Genomic DNA, 24,820 nt, shown 5'->3' with positions numbered 1-24,820 from the left:
TAGTGTCACACAGTCTAATTGTAGCTTCAGTGGCCTTTCCACCCAAACCAAAGCCTAATTCTGAGCAAAAACCCCTTCTAATCTTTTGACATTAATGGTTGATACTTAAAATTCCTTCTATTTGGTCTCTGCCTGGTTAGAGAGGAGAGAGTATGTGATTAAAAGCAGCAAACAGGAAATACCACACATGCTGTCACCACATCATATTTCAAGATAATGACAGACAGATTCCTTGTGTGGAAAAAAAAAAACCCAAAACAAAACAAAAACTTTTAGTTGTATGTTTTGGAACATTTTTAAATATAAGTCAAAATATGGGTAATGAATGAACACATTTATAAAAATATAAATCCCGGTTAAGTGGCATTCAGCATTGTCTTTAAAAACAGCTGCTGCTCGTTAAGGCACTTAATGAGGGACCTGTAAATTCCTGGTGTTAAAAGGTCCAATCTGTATTTACAAATATATTCACATTCTGTATGTAATTGAATAGGTTGACTTAAATGGTTACAATGTAAACTATATATATATAAATACAGTATGTTTTATAGTGAATTAACAATTACTGATGTAAACAAACCAATTGCAACAAAAAACAGCGTGTTTATGAGTGTGGATGTAAAGGAAAGTGAATTTTGGTGTTCTGGCTACTCTTCTGTTTAGATTTAGATCATGTTTTGTGTAAAGCTGACCATATAAACATCAACCGCTCAGGTTTAATGGCTGGATGCTCTTCACACAGGACGCTGTCTGAGTCATTCCAGAGATGCAAAAAAGAAGTGATATCAGGGTTGTAGCAGCCAGGTCAATGACATCATTTCATCTGAGTATTTCTCCAAATTTTGAACTCTGACTGGATGCGTTATCTTGCTGAAAGTCCTGATCTGCTCTGGTATCAAGGTGCCACACTGAGGCTATCATTGTGATGCTGTAGTTGAACCTGAGCTTAATCCTGTCATCGATGGTCCAGTGCTCATGTGTTCTTACTCACAGCAAAGGTTTACCGTGGACAGAAGAGATAACCTAAATATTCCAGTTTTTACCCTCATGCAGGTAAGAATGTACGCTCCAATATTTGTTGTCATACCATACAGTTATATTGTGATGTTAAATAACTCTCTTACAACTGCAAAGAATGGCTTCCACAAGCAAATTTTGACATGGTGTCTTCTTACTGTACACCTTTCAGATTTTAAGGCAACTCTATCGTCTCGGGACAGTTCAAACCTCCCTCCTGGCATCAATGATCAGGCCCTCTTTTCACACACACTTTAATGTCCATTCTCATAATAAATGTCCACACCCAAAGCAAGTGGGGAGATGGAGTTTCAGCTATATACGCTAGTTTATTTAGAGACTCGTATGCAAATTGCAGAAGTGTTTGTTTGCTGATCACTGAGTGCATGTGGTATGGTGCCTAGAAATAACATAAAAAGGGTGGACACATTCTGTGTTAAAAAAAACCCACAAAGACAAGGTTTGCGCTAAACATGGGTAATTTTTATTTAGCTAGTGAGTTACCTAGAGGAGAAAACTGTCACATCCTTGCAGTTGATGTCTTGCCGTTTTGGGGGAATCCCAAGTCAAGCCAAGCAAGCAGGACGATGTGGGGATTCTCCCAAAAGTGCTAAGAGTTGTTGAGGACAGACAGTCTGATTGAGCCTGAGGTACGGTAGAGTACATCAACATCAGAGCAAAGACAGTCACCCACAGGGCCCAAGGAGGCCACCGCTAGTTCTACCAGAGCAGCAGGTTTCTCCTCAGACAAATGCACTTCAGAATGACAGAATCACAAGAGAGAGAAAAGAAAAAAAAAAACAAAGATGTGCACTGGCCGGCACTCGCCAGCCTGCTGCATAATTGTAATCTTTTGGTACACGGAAACAGATGCAGAAAGGAAGGGAACAGGTAGAGGGAGGATACATCCTGTGATTGGCATGATTGTGGCTGTTTCCCAATTAATTCGTCCCACCTGTCAATCATCCAACAGCCTCTGTCTGAGAAGGATCAGATGGCTGAATACAGATTCAAGTAAAAGATTAATTTATACATATCATCTTTAATTCTCTTCAAGCGCCATGGAGCTCACCAATATCCCAAACATTTGAGGCTTTAAAAAAAAAAAAAAAATTACAAATAAGCCCGGTGAAATCTTCTGACTACTCTGGTTAGTCAGTTAGTTGCTCACAGACAAAATTAAAGAAGAAGAAACACAGAGTTAGAGAGTTAAGGGTATTGGTAGACTGAAAGTGCTTTCAAGACAGAGTTTTCAAAGTGGGTTATGTTCGTTTTCTCGTGAGACAGGAACACAGGATTTTGATGCACCAGTCAACGGATACAGATGAGTCCATCTATTGTCATGTTCAAGTGTTCAGATACATTGTTGTCTTCAGCGGAAAGATTGTGAGAGCCTTTCCTCCTTGTGGTTAGGCAAATTTTATTTAAGGTCCTATGTCATTAGTGTTGCAGTTCTAGCAGAGAGCTTGCTTGAAGGTTACTGTTTATTTCTATTGCGCTCCTGGCAAGAGAGAGGAGACAAAAAAAGAGAAAATCAGTGGATGTTGTCAGAACAAAAGCAACAAGGGACAGAGACAAAACATAAAAAAAACAGCTTAAAAAGCTGAATGTCAGAGCTGCACCTCTGGTCTTCACTAAAGCTACACACTGAGTGCTTGACAGCTTATAGAGAGGACATCCAAGTTGAAGATTTGTACCTTTTTTAGGCTTTTGCTGATAGTTCATATAGTGTCAACAGATCACGATGCATTTAATGTCTAAGGTGATTTTGGGAGACCTGAAGGTACCGATCTACTACAAGATCAAGTGATGATCAAGACCCATTTATGAAGGCAATCAATACTAACATATCAAATGAATCCATTTATTGTGCTGATCTCCGTTCATACTTTGTCATCCTTACTCTGAATTTACTGAATGTATCCATTTTGAGAGCATTTACATGTGTTCTTTGAATTATACATAATAAAAAATATTCTTTTTAAGAACCAAGACTAGTAATCAACTGACAGCATCAGTCAATTTGGGATTGATGTTGCAGTTAAAGGGGATAAAGCAGTTTCAGTTGATTTAGAGATTCAGTTGGTTTCAACCATTTTATCAGTCTGTACTATTTGTGCAAGGAATCTAATGGGTGTCTCAGAGGAGGCTGAGGCAATTTAACATCATAATGTGCTGTTGAAAGTAAACTCAATATGTAAGTTTGTCTGTCAATTTTGGCTATTTGAGATCCCAAAGCAAGCAGCTGTTCAGAGGACTAAAAACCAAATGCATTCTTCAGGTCATGTGTTGTTCCATTTTTAATACGCCACTGTAAAAAAAACCGATACTGCACAGTTTGACTTCCTATTTCCTATTCCCTGTGGAAAATATTGGTTTCCATACACAGTTTCAGTGACAAACACTTGAAACTCTGATCACAGTGAAACCAAATTCGTTTATGTCACAAAATCAACCAGTATATCGTCTGAAACACTGTATTCCACTAATAGTACAATTTAGTTTGCTTTGCTTAAAGACCTCCTTAACCTTTCCTCTCAATCTGGGCCCTTCAGATTAAAAAACATCTAAGATGAGAACCAAATATCTTATTCCAGTAATACTGATTTACTACACTGCCATGAAAACAAATCAATAGCTAAAGTCAGGATACTCTGTTTAGAGTTAAATGATAAGTGAGAGATGGAGCAAGAGAGTATGCACTGTAAGAAAAACAGGGATGAGTTTAGTAGACCTAAGGTATGCACTTGCCAAACTATTCGGCTGTGTTTACACTTGAGGCATCGAGTCTGCAGCCACTACATTCAGCTTGTATTAATAAGACTCACTTTCCCGCAGATAAACACAAAACCAGCCCAATGCATGCTCAACAAAACATGAGTAATCACAACACACCACAAAAATATCAAATATTCACAGGTGTGTCGTGGATCAGAAAAAAGAAACAATGCTGTTCAACAGTCTGTTTTATCGTTAAAGATATGACACGTAGAGTAAAATCCTAAAAAACAAAACAAAACATGGAAGTCAAAATAACCCAAGGATCTTCATAATTTGATCTGATGTCACTGACTAGACTTTCAGGCTAACTATTTTCCATTATTCAAGTGGGACAGTGTCCTCTTTGAGGACTGAGTGTCTGTGTCAGTGGAAAAGCCCTGTGAGACCCTGGCCCCCAGTGTAACTCTATCCTCAGCTGTGGGGACAGAAACTCTCCACAACATTCAGTATACAAGAAGACCCTTTGACTCAGCACAGTCGGTGGTCATAGGACTTTAAATTATTAGATTAAAATATAAACTGACAGCGCAATTCACTTTAATGATGACAGAAATATATCAATTATTTTATTCATGAAATTCTGCCTGAATTGATATCTACTCTTGATTTTCAACTACATCTTTACTGGTGGGATACAGCTGTAACCATTACAGCAGATTCTCCCCAATACGCCACGAGTTTCCTAGTTACAGTATTTCCAGAGGGGAGGGGCTGGGGGGGCTTGTTTCTATTTATTAATTGCCAAATTAGTGATGCTAATAAAATCCTGCAACAACATTAAGATCCAAAGTTATCTTAGGGATGCTGTTAGAGCGCAGGTAACTGTGCTGGTTTGACACCTCTCAAAGTTCGGGAAGGACAGGCCAAACAATAGAGAACAATTAACCTTGTCAGGCGAAGGAGGGTGAGGCCTCAGCTGGGCCGATCCTGTCATGTAGGAGGTCAGGGCTACAAAAGCAGCACAGCGCAACGCCTGCACGACGCAGGATGAAACAGGCTTTCTACTGACAGGTTGTTTTCAGAAGCCTGAAAACATTGACTTGAAATATTTATGAGAAAGTAACCCAGCGCATATTAACAAGGTCAGCAGCGAGGAGTCAATACAACATCAATGGAGCACCACCAGTGGGGGAGTGGGAGAAAAGGAGGGAGCGGGTCATGGGAGTTTTCTAAACGCAATTAGATTAGCATACTGGTGAATCTAAGAATGGATGCAGCAGAATGCTAGCAATGATAACATGTTATTCACTCCCTGGCTGCTGTTTTTCCACAGCAGCAGCATCCCACAGAGCTTTTACTACTTAGACTAAACATTTGTGGTACACCACTGTTATTATCACTGCAACATATTTTAGTTTCCCCTCTGAGGATGCAGGCTTACACTGTGTGTGCACAGACAAAAGTAATCGTGCATTTTTATTATGTTTTGCTCGGAAACATTTTAGAAATCAACCCTTTAGAACATCTAAGGCAAACTGTACCAACTCTGAAGCACATTGCAGCCAGTCTGCAGGCCGAGGGCTTATGTTGTTAAAGACTAATAAAGCATGAGGAGCCTGTGGAGAGCAGAGAGGCTTGGCGTTCAAAGGGAGATCAGAGCCTACATCTGCCTTTGTCTGAAAGAAGGTATGCCAGGAATGTGGGCTATTTCAGGAAACCTCTATGCATCTAACTCCACTTGGGCAGATCATCGCAATCTCGACAGCACAACATGGCTGATGAGGAATCAGTTTCACCAACCTGCTTATGAGCAATGATGACATGTCAATCTGTTGACATGCCTGTGGGAACTTCCATTTACACCAGACTGTTCATTCAGCTACAGGATGTCATAACCTCTGTCCAAGAGCAGGTGGAACAAGATCAGCTGATTACAGTCTGACTACAGCCTGTAGCAGTGACTCAGTGAAAGTTAACCTCCCTTTGAATTAAAGGGTAGCTAAACTGAACCGTCTCATGCATACAAACAAGCTAGTTACAGAGGACAGATCTCTTTGTATGTGTGTTTATCTCACCTTCCTCAGAGCCTCCTCCTCTTCCTGACGTTTCTCATAATGTGCAAAGTCATCAAAGATTGAGGTGGTATGCTTGTAAGTGGCGATAATTTTAAGCACTTGTTTGGCCTTCTCCAGAGGCACTTCCTGAGTGTCCCTGGAGTTGGTCACTGGCTTGTTGTCATTGTTCTCCAGCCGGATGTGTCGCAGCTGGTTGTTGGGCACATCTTTGATGAAAACCCACTTCACCTCAAACTTGCCCTTCCACTTGTCCTGAGACCAGACGCCTGCATAGGCATTGTAGTCCACCGGTGAGCGCATCTCGGCCACGCCACAGAAGTGCCCACTGCCGTTGACGCTGAACAACAGGTACAAGGGCCCCTTGCTGCCCAGTGAGCGGTAGGCACCATCCAGGCGCTTGTTGCCGTGTTCTGTGCTGCACCAGATAGAGTACTTGATTGAGCGGTGGATGTCATCTTCCGAATAGCTCTTGATAATGAAAACACGTCCGTTTTTCAAGTTCCAGTCAAAGTCTTTGGGGTTGTAGTTGTTGAGGGCACGGAGTTTCTCCAGCACAGGATGCACTTCTCCAGAGCAAGGGGAGGCACTCAGTGGGACTCCCCCACCCAGACCGAAGCCCTCACCCCGGTTCCTGGGAGCCACCCAACGGTTGGGAGGCGGGCCAGGCTGCTGGGGTTGCTGCTGATGAAGGGGCTGCGGGGGGCCAGGTTGAGAGGTGAGGTGAAGGTGTGGAGGGCCAGGAGGGAGGGGCTGAGGATGTTGGGGGGACTGGAGAGACTGGAGCTGGAAGGGCTGGTGTTGGTGTTGGTGCTGGTGTTGGTGTTGAGGCTGAGGGGGCAATGGGTTCTGCAGTAAGGCCTGGGGCTGAGCTAGGAGAGGCTGCTGCACCAGAGGCTGCGGGGGCATCATAGTCTGAGCTAATGGGGGCTTGTTCAGAGAGCCCTTATCGTCCCAAGTACCAATGTTCATATTGTGCTTTATGGGGGGTGGGGGAATGGTGACACCTCCCCCCATCCCCATGTTGGCTTTGGGTTTGACCTTGGGCTGTGGCTTGGCCGGCTTCTTGGCAATGGCTGCCCAGGAGGCAGGTTTAGGTGCGGATGAGCTGACAGACGGAGGAAGGTTATTGGCTGCCATGCTGCTCATACCTGCTGTGCCTCCTAAGGGCGAGCCCACGGTTTTGGTGACAGCTGCCACCATGTCCGTACCCAGTTTTAACCCCGCCATACCCTGCTCGATGCTGTTCAGCACTGGGACCTTACTGAGCTGGGTGTCACTTCCAAAACCCGCCTGTCCGTCCGTAATGGCCCGACCCAGCGAGCTGGGAGCGTACCCATAGCTGTTACTGTAGACTGAGCTCTGCGTGGACTGACCCTGAGAGACACTGGTACCCCAAGTGGAAAAGTCTGCATTGCCAGGAAAGAAATTGAAGCCATGCTGGCCGAGGAAGGGGGGAGTGTTCCCCAGGGCGCCTGGCTGGCTGAACACACCATCAGGGATGAAGTGAGGCTCACCATTGCTCATCTGTCCATAGGTAGTTAGGTAGGGCATAGGAGGGTCTCCTGCTGTGGACCAAGCAGCCTCTCCCAGAGAGTAAGGGAAGCCAATGGATGGAGCATAGTAGCTGGGCATGTAGGGATCAGACATTGGTGGATAGCTGTTACTCTGTATGGAATAAAGAGGCAACCGGTTAATGTACATGACAATTTTACATTATGAACAGTGAAAATAAATTGTGTACAGAGACATCTGAGCTCAATAGGAACAAACCAGAAAAGCTAAAGAAAACAGGAATGAAGATAATCATATTTTATATGGCTGACATCTCAAATATGCAACTAATTCGCCCATAGTATGAGGTTATAAGATGAGTACTTGCCACAACATAGTAGTCAGTACTATGTTGTGGTCTGGACAATATGGACAGACCATTGTTTAGTATACATACCTGATTTGTCTGGCTGCTTAGGTAAGGCTCAAAATCATCATCATTCACACCATCCTTTTGATGCATTGATCCGTTTTGCACTATGAGTGGAAAGAGAAAACATTAGAGCATCATATGTACTGTATGTGATCCCCAAATATGTCAACCTCAGATATCAGCTGGTAATATTTTTTGTTTTTGTCAAATGTATGTAGAAGTGAACGCTAAAACATGACAAGATCTCAGTGTAGGGTAACATTAACAAAACAAAGGCAAATGAATTAGGTGACAATAATGCTAACATATTGTAAATAAGCTGCAGTTTATCACTAAGTATCCTGATAACAGCCTGCACTGCTACACTGAAATTACCATTTTACATTTACATATCACTCTTAAAAACCTTACCTTTATTTCCTTGTCCTTTAGGTCTCTGAAATAATGTGCAGGAAAAAAGAGATGATACTAGTCAGATCACGACAGAAAAACAAGAAACACACACACACACATACACATACATACACACACACACACATATATACAAACACAGAGCAGGCTGTAACCTATACATGGATAAATATAACAGTCGCCTAACCTCAGGCTGCAGCCATCAGCCCGGATGTTAACATTTACAGGTTGCTTGGTGTTATTGACCGGATGTCAAACGCTTTGGCATCCAGTAAACGGTGCCGCATTGGCAACCGGCTACAACCAGAGTTGGTTGGCAATACAGCCGGCCTACATTACAGCTAATAGCTATCACATATCAAAGACTTTTTTAGCCTGTTTGATCATCTGGCATGCCAACCGGGATGAAACTGTTGTCGGCAAAGTTTCATTTCGCCGCACGGCCGGCTAATTTATAGCACCGTTCAAATTGTCAATACACGAACCTGATCGACTGTGGTCGCAGACATCCTCCAGGAGCCGAAACTGATCGCTGTTTAGTGAGACTGTCCACGGCTTCCCCCTGCCTCTCTCTCTCTGTGCACTTCGGTGCTTTCCTGGCTCGTCTCTCGGGTTGTCCAATCACTCGGTGAACGCTACGAGGCGGCGCTTTGCTCCCCGGGCTCAGACCTGACGACGATCGGCTGCTTCTGGCTGTTACAAACGGCGACTTTGTGTTCTGTGGAGAAGGCGTCAATTTAATGTGTCCGATCCGCTCCCACAGATGGTGTTTTATCAGTCAATCTGTAACGGACTAGTGTCTTACTGGAATATGCCTTACCATACTCCACAATGGCGGATAGGCTTTTTTACTCCCGCTTCCGTTCCGTCCTGCTGCTCCGTGACCTTCCGCCTGTGACGCTCTGAGTCATGTTACAAACTGACACTTCACATGACAGTCAGACGCACAGCAAGCTCCCCGCTGCTCTCACTTCACTGTGGAAATAGATATGTTTGATGTAATGCTATATTTTAGTCATGATAAGATCGAAAATAGCATGCTGTATATCATTCCACTATTTGTTATTTTTGGAAAATTCCATGCTCATATGAAAAAAATGGTCGGTCAACTTTCCTGCACTTTATTAATGAATTTAAACAATATAGCACAATTTTATCTAATGTTAAAAAACCCCAAAAAGCTATTAAGGCCTTTAAGTTATTAAGCGAATATAATATGCTGCATATAACACAAACTCTGACATTGTAAAATGTCAAAAATGTATTCCTTTTTTGTTTGTTTTCGTCTTCTTTTTTGTTTCTTGTTTTCTATGTATCAGTTTGTACCATTGTATATGAAAGTGAGACATAATATTTACTTCTTCCACACCAATGATTTTTCTACCTTTTGTGCAATAACCACAGTCTAGCTATAATAACTTTCTAAAGGCTTTATTCACTGATTCTGTCTTTTATGCTTTTTACATTTTGTTATTATATTTTATATGTATTATTTTATATATTTATTTACTCTTTTTATTGTAATGAATGGAGCCTCCCAGTCAAAGTATTTCACACGCTTGTATTTGTATAACCAGAGTGACAATAAACATTTTGAATCTTGTATTTTGGTGCCTCTGTTAACAGCCACTATACTTTTCAGACCCAGCAGCCTAATAGACCCCACTGTTTTCATGTGGGTAAAATAATATAAAATAATACAAAATAAAATGTATACAAAGAGGAAAAGAATAACTATAAGCAGTAATGGACAATAACAAAGTGCATTTACTCAAATACTCAAAGACCCCCTCCAGTCATGTGAATAATAATTTGTGTCTGATATGGTTTTTCCACAAAAAAGATCAATTATGTTGTTAAAATCTCATTAAAAATGCAGACTCTAATAATATGTAAATATATTTCATTTTAAAAAGTTTAACTGCTGGACACATATCGCATACCTCACTGTTATTGTCCATTCTCAGTTTATATGCACTGGAGGCTTCAAGTTTCCACAATTGAATTTTTCCTAAATTGAATATTGGACTAGGATTGGCTTCCAAACTACTATGAATCCTGCTCATAGGCCTGCCCCTTAAAATCTGATTTGCAATGAGCAAAGAGAAGCTTTCCACTTTCAGCAGATAAATGTGAAAACAGTCTTTTAGTGTCCAACTGCACATACATCATTCTGCACAGAGATGCTCAAACATCCAACTGTAGGAACATTAGGAAAAACACATTTTTGGGTAAAGGGGGACTTTAAAGATCCCCTTCAGGCATGTTTTAAGACATATAAACATACCTTGCTTTGAATAATAATTTGTGTCTGACATGTTTTTCCACAAAAAAAGTTCAATTACCTAGTTAGAAATTCTTAAAAACATCTCCTCCTTCTCCCTCATTAAAATCCAGAAGCTATGAATATGTAAATATTTTAATTTTCAAAAGTGCTGAACACAAGATGTCTCCTACTTCACTGTAAAGTCCATTCTCGGTGTTTGTGCACTGGAGGTTTCATGTTTCCACATTACATTTGTGTAAGATGCATCCTGGACCAGGATGTGCTTCCAAAAATAGTTGTAATGTCACAAATCATGCTTGTAGGTCCACGTCTTTAACTCAGACTTTCAGTGAGCACAGAGAAACTTCTCACTTTCAGCAGATGAATGTGAAAACAAACTCTGCACATACGTCATTCTGCACACTGAAGCTCAAACATCTAACTGTAGGAACAAGAGGAAAAACATTTTTGAGTGGAGAAGGACTTTAAGCACAATTTTTATGTATTTTTATTTTTGATACTTTGAGTACACTTTGCTCCTCATACATATGTACTTTAAGTAAAATTTTGACTACATGCTTTCACTTGTAATAATGTTCACAGTTGGCTGCTGCATAAGACTGAAGTGCAGAAATTCAGTACAATTTATTGATATCGAAATTAGTAAGAATAACATAGAGCAAATTATGTTTTACAAAGTCATGATAATTGTATTATATGATTGCCGAGAGCAAGAAGAAGCAACTTCACAGCAGTGGTGGAAATGAAATAAGTAGCCACATTTACTCAAGTAGCCTACTGCACTTTGGTACAGTTTTGAGGTATTTGTTCTTTAGTTATTTCCATTTTATGGCACTTCCCACTTTTACTTCACTACATTTATTTGACAGCTGTAGTAACTAGTTTCCTTGATAAATTAAGATTTTAAACACAAAACATGATCAGTTTTTAAAATATTTTTGTTAATCAGCTCCACTTGGCCAGCTACAACATCAAAATTCTGCATGTTAATTTATCCATCAACAATAGTAACCCATTAATGAAATATGTAATAGGCTAATATAACAGTCAGGGGTCATTCTGCTCTATACTGGTCAGCTACATACTCTGTTTTTTTTTTTCTTTAAGTAACATTTTGCATGCAGGAGTTTCACTTGTAAAGCAATATGTTTACACTGTGGTTTTGCTACTTCTCCATATGGCTTAAAGTAGCAAAACCACAGTGTAAATATACCCTGAAAAACAGTAAACAACTTCAGGAGAATGAACCTCCGCTAGTTTTGCACAGCACTGTGCTGTAGTGAACCGAATAAATCACTTCTCGCGAGACTTCGTCTGTGGTTCGCGGAACAGTATGGCAGCCGTCGCGCTGAGGTCCTGCCGCAGAGGACTTTCGCAGATTTTAAGTAATGGAGGTCTTGCTGCTTTGTCTACTAAGCCCCTGGCAGGTTTGTTCAAGTCTCAGTTGTTGGCGCACTTCATTTTTAAAGCCTTTTGATTCCTTAAGATGGCATTTAAACGGACAGGAGGGGGTGTGGCTCACAGACTGAATCGTCTTAAACATTTAGGGCATCTAAACGGTGCGGCGTTTGCGCTTGACTTGGCTGTTTTTGCGCAGTCCATTGTGAACCTCGTACTATTTTAAAATGTTTAGCCATTATTTAACTTGACTTGAGGTCTGTAAATGTGCCTAAATTGTTCATATGTTTGGTCAAACATGTCCATGCCGTTTAACCAGTATGTTAGCCATGTGCTATGCTCTCTAAATCGCGTCAAGATAGATCTATTATCCTATTAAGTGGGGTGTGACATTGTAGTTTTTTCTTGTTTTTTTCCCCCCACCATTTCGTTTTGAGCTAATGTAATTTACATTTATGAGTCATTTACATAACATGTTTTGCCATATCAGTAATTCTTTGTTCTTTCAACCAGGAGACAGGAGACACAAGTCCACAGTTCAGTATGCTTCACGGCCGGACCTTCCTAAACTGGCCTACAGAAGAGTGAAGGGGAAGTCCCCAGGTGTGGTCTTCCTGCCAGGGTATGGCTCCAACATGAATGGGCAGAAGGCTGAGGCACTGGAGGAGTTCTGCCGGTCACTAGGGCACTCATACCTCAGGTAAACCATCCAAACCCAGAGGATTACATAATGAGATGATGGATGCCATTCTCACATTCTCATACTATATATAATAGATCAGAGCAAACAGACACCTCATGCATACTGGCCCTGGAAGTCTATACTGTTGGTTATGATCATCCTAAAGGATAGTCTGTCTTAAAACAACAGTCCGGTGCCCATATAAACACTGAGAGGTTTTCCTCGCTGTAATCATTCCTCCTGTTCATACTGGCTGTTAAAAGATCCCCTTCAAATGTGCTTTCATTGTAAGTGATGAGGGCCAAAATCCACACAAAATGACTGTGGACATACTGCAGGTTATGTGAAGCTTATATGAGGCTTCAGCAGTCTGAGTTAGTCAAATCAAGTGGATATCTGACACATTTACATTCTTTTTAGCATCAAATTCCCTCTTTGTGTTTCCTTGGACAGTGTGTCCTTTTTGAGCTGCGGTGGAAATATAGTAACAAAAAGAGGGATTTTGGCACTAAAAAGACTAACTTTGAAAGATATTGACTTGATTTGATTAATTTGGACAGCTGAAGCTTCATATTAGCTTCAGATAAACTAAGATAAACTAGCAAAAATGACCACTGCACTCTGACAGCCTTGACCATAGAACAAGAAGTCAAGCACAAGTAGTCAATAAGTAAAATTATTTTAGTTTTGAAGTTATTTCTTAAAGTTGTTGACTGAGATAATCAATAGACCGAAGGAATTATATTTCTGCGGGCAAATTACTGAGAAGACCTTGTCAGCATTAGAGTAAGTTAAGATTAGTGGCAAATGTGCCGTAAATAAAGAGGAGGAAATGGTGATTATCAAAATATAATCAGTTTAGTTTCTGTTGATCAGGTTTACAATACAACAATGAATCATTGTTTTGAATGCCTCCAAGCATTTCAAACCTTCTTTTGTCCTGTAAAGCATTTGCTCTTGAGGGTGTTGGATATTAAAAGACATGCCTCTGAAATTCTGAATACTTAAAATCTCATGCCTAATCCCATGTTCAGTTGGGTATTTAGCTGGTGCCCTTGTATACATGATATCTAGAAAAAAATTTAATTGACTTTGTCTTCGGTCTTGCATAGCTTACCATTGTTTTACCCTCTGATAGTTATGGCCATGGGCTGTTCTATTTATGTTTTCACAGGTTTGACTACACAGGACATGGGGCCTCAGAGGGGGTGCTGGCAGAAGGAACTATTGGTACCTGGAAAAAAGATGTCCTTTTTGTGCTGGATGAGTTAGCAGAAGGGCCACAGGTAAATATTTCTTATGCCCATTAACAAGTTACTGATGGTTAGTAATCAATGAAGTTATGAACATTTTGCCTAATAGGAATGGTTATTAAGAGTCAGTAAAATAGGTTTTGAATGATCAGATACCTGAGCATTGTTCAGCTGTGACACTATCAGTTCCTGTTATTGATTTCTGTGCATTGCAAACAATGACTTAAAGGTACCCTGTGGAATTTTTGACCATTAGTAGCCCTATGGAGCAATGTTTTTACATGTGGATTCCTATTTTGTTTGAATCATTCATGCATGAACATGTGGGCACACATGCTAATGTGTGAGCACGCTGGCAATGTGATACACACTCTGGTCCAGGTTTCAAGCTATTCAACTGATTATCAGTTGGCAGAGGTAACACACAAAGAAACTCAGCAACACGTCAAGCAAAGGAAATGAAGAGGACTTACAGCTAGCAAATATGGATATAAACATTTCTTTGCAAATGTTCTCTGAGGAAAGAAATGCTTTAAAATTTTTAATCAGGCCTCAAGGATACACACAATGCATTTTGGTGAGAAAAGGTGAATGTTTTTTTTTGTTTACAAGAAAAGTATTCAGGCCGCCTTTAACGTCAGAATTCACACTTTTAGGAATTCACATTGTCTGAACCTTTCAAGCGATTCTTGAGCCATGAAAAAAGAACCTCTTCAAAGATCAAAAGGCTAGACTTTGCAAAATGTTGATTTCAGGTAAGGTTTGCACTATGACCAAAATACTTTGTTCATAATGTTTGCAGTAAATGAGAGCAACGCATTGTTTTAAATAATCTACAGACAAGTGGTGCATCCACTCACACAGTGCATCAGTGTTACCTGTGGTTAAATCGAAAGCCGCAAACATTGAAATGTAATGACAGTGGACCCACAAAGGCTTCCTCAGGAACCTGTTTTTTTTCTTGAAAAGGGGAACAAACATACATGCACATGATTATCAAACATAATGCAAATATTCTAATTTGTGACTCTGATGTTGGACTCAGGTACCTCCAGGCCACTAGTTATTGACAACTTTGACTTTTAGGACATTTTTGGCAATATTATTAATTATTAATTAAAATATATATTTATGTACTTTATATTATTTTGATGCAGTTCAGCTTTTTCTGAACAGAAATTAAGCAATAAACATATAATCAATGCAAAAATCCGTATTAAACCCTCTATTTGCTCTCAACAAATTATTAAAAAGGGAATAATAAAGTAATCAATAAAAAATATGATCAAAGAGCAGAATCAGTAATGAAATTTGAATCAATAAAATCTTTTATCTTTTCAACCCTTGTGTAATGCGTTTGTTGCACAATTTCTCCAGAAGATGGCACTGTGTGACCACACTAGCGGTGGTCTTACTCTTCCGCTGCTGTTATATTGTATGAGACTATTGTTGTTGATGAAATGTTTCTTATTAGGTTTTTGTCTGTATCTCCATCAATTAGTTGGTCATTTGAACAGTCTGCTTATGATGTTCTACCTGTAGATAATGGTGGGTTCTAGTATAGGAGGTTGGCTCATGCTGCTGGCAGCCATTGCACGACCAGAGAAGACTGCTGCACTGGTGGGCATCTCTACTGCTGCTGACCACATCGTCACATCGTTCAACTCTCTTCCTCTGGAGGTGGGAACATTAAATATCAGCATATGTACACCCACATGATTCAGTTACTAAATTTGAAATACTGTAGCCATTTTCCCTTAAAGACCATGTCTTGACTCTGATTTCTCTGTGTTTGAATGTGCAGACACGAAAGGAGTTTGAGGAGAAGGGGGAGTGGACAGTGCCCACCAAACACTCAGAGGAGGGTCTTTACAAGTTTAGCATTGACTTTCTGCGCGAGGCAGAAAATCACTGTGTCCTCCACAGTCCCATCCCCATCACCTGTCCCGTGCGGCTCATTCACGGGCTCAAGGATGAAGACGTCCCCTGGCACATTTCCATGCAGGTCGCAGAACGCGTCCTCAGTCCTGATGTGGATGTCATTCTCCGGCGACATGGCCAGCACCGCATGTCTGAAAAGGACGACATCAAGCTCATGGTCTACACTATTGATGATCTTATAGACAAGCTGACCACTTTGGTCTAAGTAATAGATGGGGGAGGGAGCTTGGGAGGTTGCTGAGTTGAGGAGAGGACTGTGTTTACTGGGAATGCAACCCTCGAGGAAATTACCAAACAATGGCATGTTTCTCTGCCAAATATGACCTTTTATCCATCTGTTATTTTCCCCGTATTTCATCTGTCATTTCTACATGCCGTTACTGTGCAAACTATTAATGAAGGGAGCTCTCATGCTAGTTGGTCCCTTATATCTTCAGGTTGCATTTGTATGTGTTCCAGGTTATTATATTGAGTGTTATGTTGGTCAGCCTTAGGTCTGCCAGTGCTGCTGTCTATGCCGCTGTTCTTACTGTTTGACTTTTTTTCCTCCCTCTTTAATTAGATGCATAGTTTTCCTGTGCCTTTTTTAATCACTTTTCACCCGTTTTGGCCAATAAAACCTCTGCACACTAGAGGGCAGGTCTCAGTTTTTGAAATGAATGCACACACAGGTACCACAACAACCAATCAGCTGAAAATCAACTGTCTTTATTAGAGTTGCAACGATTAATCAATCAGTTGCTGACTATGAAATGAATCCCCAACTATTATGATAATCGATTAATCATTTTGAGTCATTCTTTAAGAAAAAAAATCAAAATTCTGTGATTCCAGCTTCTTAAATGTGAACGTTTTCTGGTTTCTTTAGTCTTCTGTGACAGTAAACTGAATATATTTGGGTTGTTGACTGTTGGTCAGGACAAAACGACACACTTGAGTACATCACCTTGGGCTTTGAGAAATACTGATCAACATCTTTCACCATTTTCTGACACAGATCAAACAACTAATCGGTTAATTGAGAAAATAATCATTAGTTGCAGCCCTAGTCTTGAACAAAGGCTTAGTGCAGTTGATATTAAAATGCATTCTATATATGATATTTAATTCGTCTAAAATTCTTATAAGTTTCAAAATCAGGCCCAAAATTATATCACTGATTATTGATCAGATAAATGAGGATTTCAAAATTAGGATGTTTTTTGTAACACAACACCAGATTTTAAACAGCAAAATACTGAAAATAACTCAATTGTCAATGTCAACATAATAAATAATGGCTGTATGTAGCATGTCAACACCATCAAAGGTTGTAGGCTCCAGTCATAGTTTATTTTTGTTAGCAGAACATTCTGTTACATGACTCTCCTTACCTGTTGGCCTTTAGCCATAGAGAGGCCTGCTGACTGGAGCTGTTGATTATTAACATGTAATTGGCCACTAGCTGGACTATGCTCAATGGGGCGAAACAAACCACTTAGTCTCTCTCAGGTCCACTTAGACTGCAGCTCTGACCTTTTAACTCATGGCTTTAGACACGCAAGCAGTCATCTTTGTGTCATAACTAAAATAAAAGAGCATTGATTTATGGGAGCATATGATTGTAATGCAAGCTGAAGAGATGGTGCAAAAAGGCATCACATACTGTATGGTGGTGTTTTACTATGTGTTCTTCTGCTATAAATGAGTTTTAGCTTAAAGCAGGTTAAAGAAACACATTTGCTAAATACAAGTCTTTGTTTACCAGCAAATTCTTTTCGAGTAATCCCACATTTTAGCTGTTTTGTTGGTTAGCTGCATAAAATGAGTCAATATATTGCCCATCTTGAGCCGCAGCACTCTGCAGGCTGCATTTATGTACCGCAAGAACTCTAATTCAATAAAAGAAGAGAAATGTCTTTCATTATTGAAACTAAGAGTCAGATGGAAAATGATAAGTCGGGAGGTTGGCCTATTGGTTAAAGCAACCATCCCAAACAGACAAGATAGGCAAAAATAAGCTCTGCTCAGGTGCCATTGAGCAAGTCACTGAATCTACATGATGTGGTAAAAAAGGTGGATTTTAATGTTGTATACCAGGTTTATGTCCGGTATATGGTCAAGCCTTTATTTAAAGCTTTAAATGAATTTGGCACCATCGTGTTGCTTGGCTTGCAGAGGGGTCACATCATGCTGCTTGAAGCTGGTCTTGCACTACAGTGACCACTGTCGGTATCACATCGCATTTTGTATTGGTGGGTCTCTAGGGACCCCTCCTGGACGAGCTGGCATATAAAACGAGTGGCTCGCCCCTACCGGACAAAGTGAGATCCAGCCCGGCCCGACGCGCCTGTCAGTGTGCGCTTCATGGATGCTTCAGCACTTCAGCATCCTCAGCCCTGCCCAACTCAGCGGAATTAACACAGTGACACGGCACGAATCTGACCGCTCTCTCCTCTTCAGTAAGTAGAAACAGACCTTTTTTTTCTTGGATTTAACTGCTCAAATGCCAGAACACGTTTTTATATTAAGTTAACGCAACCGATGTGTCGCAGCTAGTGCGATGTTTGCGCAGTTGACTTTGTGATTGTGAGATGTTCATGTGTTTACAAGCTGCAGAATGCGCAGCAATGTGGTGTCGTAACATTAGATGGCGGGACTTCATTTGAATTTACTCAATTTAACTTGCAGAATTGCGCCCAAAAAGAGATGCAATGAATCAACATAAGGATTAACAGAAGCTTTTTATATGCGGCAAAGAGGAATGACGTAATTAATTTATACAGTATTGCAGACTAAATATAGAACAGTTGTGCACTGTATGAATGAATGTTTTTTTTATGGGGGTAACTTTCTGAAAATGCATTTGATTATTTAATTTGTGCCATTACGACTGGTACAGGAGGTTATACTTGCACCATCATTTTACACAGCGCATCACAGCACTCAGCGTGCCGGAAACAGGTTTGATTGTTACCATAGCAATAAGAGGGCTTGTCCCTGCTTGGGACAGCTGCCAGGGACCACACCCTTCCCTGCTACAGCCTCCAGAGATGCGCCTGTGTGGACTGTTGAGCTGTAAGGGAGACAGGTGCTGCTAAAGAAACTAAAACCTGGATTCTTGTTTCTCTTCAGATATTGAGATGGTTTAGATAGTGCTCTGATGCTGCTGATGGATGTTGATTTTTTTTGTTAGCAGAGAAGAATTAACTCTTAAAATAACTTTAATTATCCTGTAGTCATTTAAACAGGCTACAATATAGTCAGAATAAACACAGTAATATACTAAAGCAGGTATTTATGATGCATTTTTGCGGGATAAGGTCATGCTATTTCAGCTTTATGTGTACCATTTGTTCTCTTCAGGGCTACTATACTCTGTGTAGAGTGTTGGAAGAGCTGCCATGGCGAACAGGGGGCCCAGCTATGGACTGAGCCGGGAGGTGCAGGAGAAGATTGATCAGAAGTACGACCCAGACCTGGAACAGCGGCTGGTGGACTGGATAGTAGCACAGTGTGGAGGAAACATGGAGAAGCCGCAGCCCGGCAAGCAGAACTTCCAGACATGGCTGATGGATGGAACGGTGAGTGTCTGCCGTGCCTTAAAATAGAAGTTACCATTGAATTATTTAAGCTACAACATAGGCTGACAGATTTACCAGCTCTGTCAAAGGGCCCATGTAGTTAAACTGGTTAAAATATGCAATCAATTTTATGTGCCCATTTACTTTGAAACTTTGATTAAATATTGCACTAAAGGTACGGTAATCAGTCATTTGTTGGCCTTTATTATAATTGTCTGTTTGAATTAATAAATCATTATCATCACTCCCAGACATATGGGGTCCAGCTGATGTAGATGTACATATAATAAAAAAGAGAATTGTGTTTTTCAGACTGAAAAATAGCTTTTAATAAACAGTGGATTTTGAATTGCTAACCGTCGTTCCCTGCTTTGCAAATGTAGGATTTTTTCATCCGTGAACCCTTTGAATGAACTCCTATGTCTCTCCACCGAAAGTGCTTATCACAATAAAACCTAATTAACAACCAATTATAAGATACACCCTGCAGAGAGCTGCAAGGTCTTTTTATTTGACATTCTGGCTGACTGTAATGTTAAAAAATCATTCAGAGAAATGCATCACAGAAGCTGATGAGACACCATTTTCTGCACCAGCAGTTAACTCAGCAGACAAGAGTTAAATGTTGCCATGAGACATGTTGCATTTTCATTGAGGAAATGACTTGCACTTTTTATCAATTGGAAAAACACTCAGCTCTCACAACTCAATACAAATGCATTTTTGTATCCCCTCTCTAGAGAAATGCTTTAAATTACTGAAAGACGTAGACAGGGAAAATTAAAAAAAAGCCAATTAATGTAAAATGTTAATTACATTTAATCAAGATGAATTAGAGTGTATTAAGGTGAATTACTCATTTAAAAACCCTCAACTGTCAGTGTGATATAGTCAAGGCAGTTAATTCTCCTCCTTTGTTGCAGATTCTCTGTAGGCTCATCAACAGCCTTTATCCGAGGGGGAAGGAGCCCATCAAGAAGATCCCAGAGACTCAGATGGCTTTCAAACAAATGGAGAAGATCTCTCAGTTCCTGCAAGCTGCAGAAGCTTATGGAGTCACAACAACTGACATATTTCAAACTGTAGACCTCTGGGAAGGTAAAGAGATCTCTCAAACCAAGTTGTCTTTCGCAGTTTTGCTTTTGATCTTCACATTTTATGTTCCATCTACTGCAGGGCTGGTATATTTATTCATGCCAGTTTTGCAATGCTTTCAGTTGTCACTAAATGTCAAATCAACATTATCATGATATTTTTTCAACAGGAAAGGACATGGCAGCAGTGCAAAGAACCCTAATGGCTCTGGGGAGTGTTGCTGTCACTAAGGACGATGGTCATTACAAAGGTGACCGAGACTGGTTCCACAGGTAAAAAAAAAACCTCAGTGTAACCTCAAAGCTTCATGTTCTTCACAACTGCATGCCCATGTTCCTACATCATCCTCTTCCTCACCTTTTAACTGTTGTATGTGCGTAGGAAAGCCCAGGGATATCGACGAGATTTCACTGAAGAGCAGCTGCGCCAAGGCCAGAGTTTGATCGGCCTGCAGATGGGCAGCAACCGCGGAGCTTCCCAATCTGGTATGACGGGCTATGGTATGCACCGTCAGATCATGTAGACCACTTACTAGCTAACTTGCTGCCCTGCTTCCAGACCATTATTTTCTACTAATACCACAGATGTTGTAGCCCCAAAACCTTCCTATCCTCTGTAGCACTTGCTATGTTAACCTCAATTTCCCTGGAATTGCTGCTTTCCCACATTCACGGTCTGAAAGAAATGATGTCAAATGCTGTAGATCTCCTTCTTCAAGCTGTCTTCCTCTCTTCCCTTTGGCCACGTGCTGTTCCCATTCTAGCTTTGTAACTTTGTTAAGCTTACCCTCCATGTCCACATGATTACATAACATGGAGCTCCAAGTCATTCAACATCAATTTAGTCTTCTAGAGAAGTCAAGATTGAAATCTCTATACAACACAAGCCATCAGTATTGTACACATTGTTAAGAATCAGAAATACTGTAAGTCACTGTTACAGCATGTTTTATTCTATGTTTCTTAATATTTTTCTTATTCATGCATACATTTATTACATGTATCATTGTTTTAGGATGATCTGTTACTGTGTGATTGTTTAGCCTTAAACCTAACAGAGTTCAATGACCGGCGATGTCTCTGCTATCTTGTCTGAAGACTTGTTGCAGTATCCTCTGTAACCAAATCAACCTCACGTTGTGCCTGGTTATGGGACTACAGAGACTGGGTCCTGATATATTGGCCTCAAATTATAAATGAATTTCATTCATTCTGAGCCATGCCCTTGTAATTTGTTTCATAGATTACATCTTTGTCCATGATGTGTCCATTTTGTGTCCAAGCAAGTAAATGTGCAGTAGCCAACACATATTACAGTGAAGTTACCTTTTCTGGTGCCAGGTAAAGACATTGCTTGAATGTGCACTTTTATGTATTGTCATGTTTATATTTTTAAATATATTTATATTATGGAGGCTTGTGAGAACAAATATTGAAAAAATAAAGTATGTGAACATATACTGGTGTCGGTCTGTGTTGTACACATGCGTGGTATCTCAATAGCCAAGTCAGGGGTGTGTGCTGTGTACTCGGAGTGTTGTGGGTATATTTTTTTTTCTTATCTTGGTTTAATGTTCCAGCTCCTCCCATGTGCCCATCCCCCCTGTCTCTCCTCACTGTACACAATCTAATAAAGGGGCAGCAGCACAGCATAGTAATTAGGACGACGGCTTCTCAGATAGTCCTGAATCAAGCCTTGGTGCTAGTGAGCTTTTGCCATGCTGAGTGACCTTCAATTCCTGCTCCAGTAATGCTGTTTTTACATTTGGACGCTTTTATTCCTTGCAAAAAGAAATTTTGCAGTATCACAAACACTACCATATATATTTTTTAAAACTATATTGTACTGTTCTTTAGGAGTAGTTGTATATCTTTTACCATCCTATGGAATGTCAGTGTCCAAATGCCTGCTTTAAACATGGTTAACACATCTAGATAACATCTGAGGGGCGCTATCGTTTAGAGAAGCAGAAATGTTTGTCTAAGGCATTCTGGTGAGGCAGGGTTGGGCTGTAGACCACAAAAAGGTCACATTTTATGTCAATGATCCAGTTTATGGGGTCAATTGTTTCTGACTGTTGGCATTTTAAAGAGCACATATGAGAAAAGCATGCATGAATTAACATTTGTGCTCGCTATTAGCGTGTAGTGACTAAGCACAGCCCATTAAACTGCTGTCCTTTAAATATAATACAAAACCTTAACAGCTAATATTATTCTAAGGCATTCATTGCACACATGGAACTGTTTAGCCTTTAGCATGTCTGTCCCTCACATACACTTTGAGCTTATTATTAGCCTCAACCAGAGAAGCATCCAGAGGGGCACAGGTGATGTGTAACTGACAGGGATAGTCTCAATAAGTAAGCCAAAAACTCAGTCAGCCAATAAAAAAGACAGAGGTCACTCTTGTTCAAAGTTCTCCAGCTAGTGTTTTCTTTGGTTGGAGTCCTGGTTGTCTTTTGTTCCACTGTGCTCCTTCAGATCTGAGTAACCCTGTTAGAAGACGACTTGAAGATTAATCGCTACATGTGTGCATTTGAGTAGACCATGTGGTTATGAGACGAACATGCGCTTGTTTAAACTTATTTGACTCTGAAAGGTTGTGCATTGTGTGATATTAGTTTTGAGAGACGGACGCATCAGGGACAATGTTGCAGATGAGTTTTAGGGTTGCTCTCTTGCTCCTTCTATTGGCAGTCAGGTGTGTTTCACAGGAAACATCCCAAAATAAAGGCTGTGTTTGTGGATACCCTGGAATACCTGGGGACCCCGGACACAATGGTGCACCTGGCAGAGATGGTCGAGATGGACTCAGAGGTGATAAAGGTGATCAAGGTAAATTGATAACTTCTCCTCTACAGCATGCTCTATGTACAAAGTTTTTCAACATTTTTTATGCTTCAACTTCACAATAACTTATCAATTATCCATGTAAAGGTATGATTGGTCCAATTGGACCAGCAGGCAAGGATGGCCATATGGGAGAGAAAGGGGAACCCGGTATGTATTTTCAGAATAACCTGCACAAACGTGTAAATCTGTAAAATAACCTACACTTTTTTACAACATTAATCTAAAATTACCAGGCATATTATCCATATTTATATGTACTTTTAACAACATTTCATAGTATATTTATTGTACTAAATGGTATATATGCTTGTTATTTACAGGTGCAGTTGGCCTAGCAGGACTCAAAGGAAAAAGAGGGGAAAATGGAGAACGGGGGCCTCCAGGGAAAATGGGGCCCCAAGGAGTCCAAGGGCCCATTGGCCTGAAAGGATCTAAGGGAGAGCTTGGGCTACGTGGACTCCAAGGACCTAAAGGGGATTTGGGGCCTCTTGGACCAGAGGGTCAAAAGGGGGAAACTGGCCTTCGAGGAGACAGAGGCATTCAGGGACCACTTGGACCCCCTGGCAGACCAGGGCCTAAAGGGGAAATTGGTGTTCCAGGTCATAAAGGCAATATTGGATATCGTGGGGACAGAGGGACCCGAGGAGAGAGGGGTGATAAGGGTGAGAAGGGAGATGCGCCTGTTATCTCTAAAAGCGCCTTCTCTGTGGGCCTCACTGTACAGTCAAAACTACCAACGGGTAACACACCAATCCGGTTTGACAAGATTATTTACAACAAGCAGAGTCACTACGATCCACAAACAGGTAGATTCACATGCTTGGCAGCAGGTGCTTACTATTTCACCTATCACATCACAGTCTTCTCCAGAAACGTGAAGGTGGCTCTCATAAAGAATGGAGAGAAGATTATTCATACCACAGATAACTACCAGGGCAGCGAGGACCAGGCAGCAGGGGGTGCTGTGCTGCACCTGGAGGTCGGGGACAAGGTGTGGTTGCAGGTGACTGGAGGAGAGCTGTTTAATGGGCTCTTTGCTGATGAAGATGATGACACTACCTTCTCTGGGTTCTTAATCTTTGGGGCTTAAATTAGGCTATCACTTGAAAATAATATTATATAGATAATAATATTTTATAGATAAGATATCAGCCAGGAGAGATAAGCCTGGCATTCTGAACTTTTATTGGTTTTATATTACATTACGTATTACATTATCTAGATCTTTAATATGTAATTCTATTGGAGTGCATGGTTATGTCAATATCAGCCTGTAAATTTAGAAAAAGGTTATTAAACAGATTAAAATAAGGTGTCATTTTTGTCACCATCAAAAGTTGCCTCTGCTTTGTGTGGTTCTTCTAGCCTGTTTGTTGTGTTGTAATAAAGACATTCAGCATTCACTAAGTCATCTTCTTTCATGCTCTGGTATTTGAGGATCGGCATGCGTTAGAGAAATACCCGACACATTAATTAGCTTGGTGTGACGCGAGAGAGAAAGTGCAGCACGAACTGGAAGGTCCAGTCTTTTTTTGTCTTCAAGGAGCCGCAGGAAGTGAGGTACCCTATTGTCTTTCTTCTCTTTTCTTCTTTTTTTT

General features: G+C 40.7%; 4 protein-coding genes across 8 annotated transcripts; 3 read left to right on the top strand and 1 right to left on the bottom strand.

Moving 5' to 3' along the window:
- Nucleotides 1-1,478: 1,478 nt before the first annotated feature.
- Nucleotides 1,479-9,078, bottom strand: ythdf3 (YTH N6-methyladenosine RNA binding protein F3). 2 transcript variants are annotated; one of them, XM_067577862.1, is made up of 6 exons: nucleotides 8,969-9,076; nucleotides 8,634-8,866; nucleotides 8,149-8,173; nucleotides 7,762-7,841; nucleotides 5,814-7,478; nucleotides 1,479-2,518 (listed from the first exon to the last, which is right to left on the bottom strand). In XM_067577862.1, exons 2-6 carry the CDS (start codon nucleotides 8,655-8,657, stop codon nucleotides 2,495-2,497), a joined length of 1,818 nt encoding a protein of 605 aa, XP_067433963.1. In that variant the 5' UTR covers nucleotides 8,658-8,866; nucleotides 8,969-9,076; the 3' UTR covers nucleotides 1,479-2,494. The 2 variants fall into 2 exon arrangements, with proteins under 2 accessions (XP_067433963.1, XP_067433962.1); XM_067577861.1 differs by having other exon boundaries at nucleotides 8,634-9,078.
- Nucleotides 9,079-11,728: 2,650 nt separating this feature from the next.
- abhd10b (abhydrolase domain containing 10, depalmitoylase b) lies at nucleotides 11,729-16,343 on the top strand. 2 transcript variants are annotated; one of them, XM_067577933.1, is made up of 5 exons: nucleotides 11,729-11,862; nucleotides 12,347-12,533; nucleotides 13,690-13,801; nucleotides 15,311-15,448; nucleotides 15,573-16,343. In XM_067577933.1, exons 1-5 carry the CDS (start codon nucleotides 11,769-11,771, stop codon nucleotides 15,912-15,914), a joined length of 873 nt encoding a protein of 290 aa, XP_067434034.1. In that variant the 5' UTR covers nucleotides 11,729-11,768; the 3' UTR covers nucleotides 15,915-16,343. The 2 variants fall into 2 exon arrangements, with proteins under 2 accessions (XP_067434034.1, XP_067434035.1); XM_067577934.1 differs by having other exon boundaries at nucleotides 11,738-11,862; nucleotides 12,350-12,533.
- A 1,518-nt stretch (nucleotides 16,344-17,861) lies between these two features.
- On the top strand, nucleotides 17,862-21,824 carry tagln3b (transgelin 3b). 3 transcript variants are annotated; one of them, XM_067577935.1, is made up of 5 exons: nucleotides 17,862-18,150; nucleotides 19,055-19,272; nucleotides 20,196-20,370; nucleotides 20,537-20,639; nucleotides 20,749-21,824. In XM_067577935.1, exons 2-5 carry the CDS (start codon nucleotides 19,093-19,095, stop codon nucleotides 20,888-20,890), a joined length of 600 nt encoding a protein of 199 aa, XP_067434036.1. In that variant the 5' UTR covers nucleotides 17,862-18,150; nucleotides 19,055-19,092; the 3' UTR covers nucleotides 20,891-21,824. The 3 variants fall into 3 exon arrangements, with proteins under 3 accessions (XP_067434036.1, XP_067434037.1, XP_067434038.1); XM_067577936.1 differs by lacking the exon at nucleotides 17,862-18,150 and adding an exon at nucleotides 18,641-18,779; XM_067577937.1 differs by lacking the exon at nucleotides 17,862-18,150 and adding an exon at nucleotides 18,833-18,982.
- Nucleotides 21,825-22,790: 966 nt separating this feature from the next.
- Nucleotides 22,791-24,599, top strand: c1qtnf9 (C1q and TNF related 9). Its single transcript, XM_067577958.1, has 3 exons — nucleotides 22,791-23,204; nucleotides 23,307-23,369; nucleotides 23,543-24,599. The coding sequence occupies exons 1-3, from the start codon at nucleotides 23,018-23,020 to the stop codon at nucleotides 24,310-24,312; spliced, it is 1,020 nt and encodes a 339-aa protein (XP_067434059.1). The 5' UTR covers nucleotides 22,791-23,017; the 3' UTR covers nucleotides 24,313-24,599.
- Nucleotides 24,600-24,820: the final 221 nt, after the last annotated feature.

This window comes from Thunnus thynnus, chromosome 21 (assembly GCF_963924715.1).
Source record: "Thunnus thynnus chromosome 21, fThuThy2.1, whole genome shotgun sequence".
NCBI classification, from domain to species: Eukaryota; Metazoa; Chordata; class Actinopteri; order Scombriformes; family Scombridae; genus Thunnus; species Thunnus thynnus.
The sequence above is the reverse complement of the archived record's forward strand: the minus strand, read 5'-3'. Positions and strand labels throughout refer to the sequence as shown.

Excerpts from the sequence above, each read along its gene's own strand:
- ythdf3 (XM_067577861.1), bottom strand. The coding sequence starts at position 8,657 with ATGTCTGCGACCACAGTCGATCAG. Across the intron at positions 8,174-8,633 it reads CTGCGACCACAGTCGATCAG|AGACCTAAAGGACAAGGAAA; the intron begins GTTCGTGTATTG and ends ACATTATTTCAG. Across the intron at positions 2,519-5,813 it reads AGGAGGAGGCTCTGAGGAAG|GAGCGCAATAGAAATAAACA; the intron begins GTGAGATAAACA and ends CTCTCTTGCCAG.
- abhd10b (XM_067577933.1), top strand. The coding sequence starts at position 11,769 with ATGGCAGCCGTCGCGCTGAGGTCCTGCCGCAGAGGACTTTCGCAGATT. Across the intron at positions 11,863-12,346 it reads GTCTACTAAGCCCCTGGCAG|GAGACAGGAGACACAAGTCC; the intron begins GTTTGTTCAAGT and ends TCTTTCAACCAG. Across the intron at positions 13,802-15,310 it reads AGTTAGCAGAAGGGCCACAG|ATAATGGTGGGTTCTAGTAT; the intron begins GTAAATATTTCT and ends TTCTACCTGTAG.
- tagln3b (XM_067577935.1), top strand. The coding sequence starts at position 19,093 with ATGGCGAACAGGGGGCCCAGCTATGGACTGAGCCGGGAGGTGCAGGAG. Across the intron at positions 20,371-20,536 it reads AACTGTAGACCTCTGGGAAG|GAAAGGACATGGCAGCAGTG; the intron begins GTAAAGAGATCT and ends TTTTTTCAACAG. Across the intron at positions 20,640-20,748 it reads GACCGAGACTGGTTCCACAG|GAAAGCCCAGGGATATCGAC; the intron begins GTAAAAAAAAAA and ends GTATGTGCGTAG.
- c1qtnf9 (XM_067577958.1), top strand. The coding sequence starts at position 23,018 with ATGTTGCAGATGAGTTTTAGGGTTGCTCTCTTGCTCCTTCTATTGGCA. Across the intron at positions 23,205-23,306 it reads AGGTGATAAAGGTGATCAAG|GTATGATTGGTCCAATTGGA; the intron begins GTAAATTGATAA and ends ATCCATGTAAAG. Across the intron at positions 23,370-23,542 it reads GGGAGAGAAAGGGGAACCCG|GTGCAGTTGGCCTAGCAGGA; the intron begins GTATGTATTTTC and ends TGTTATTTACAG.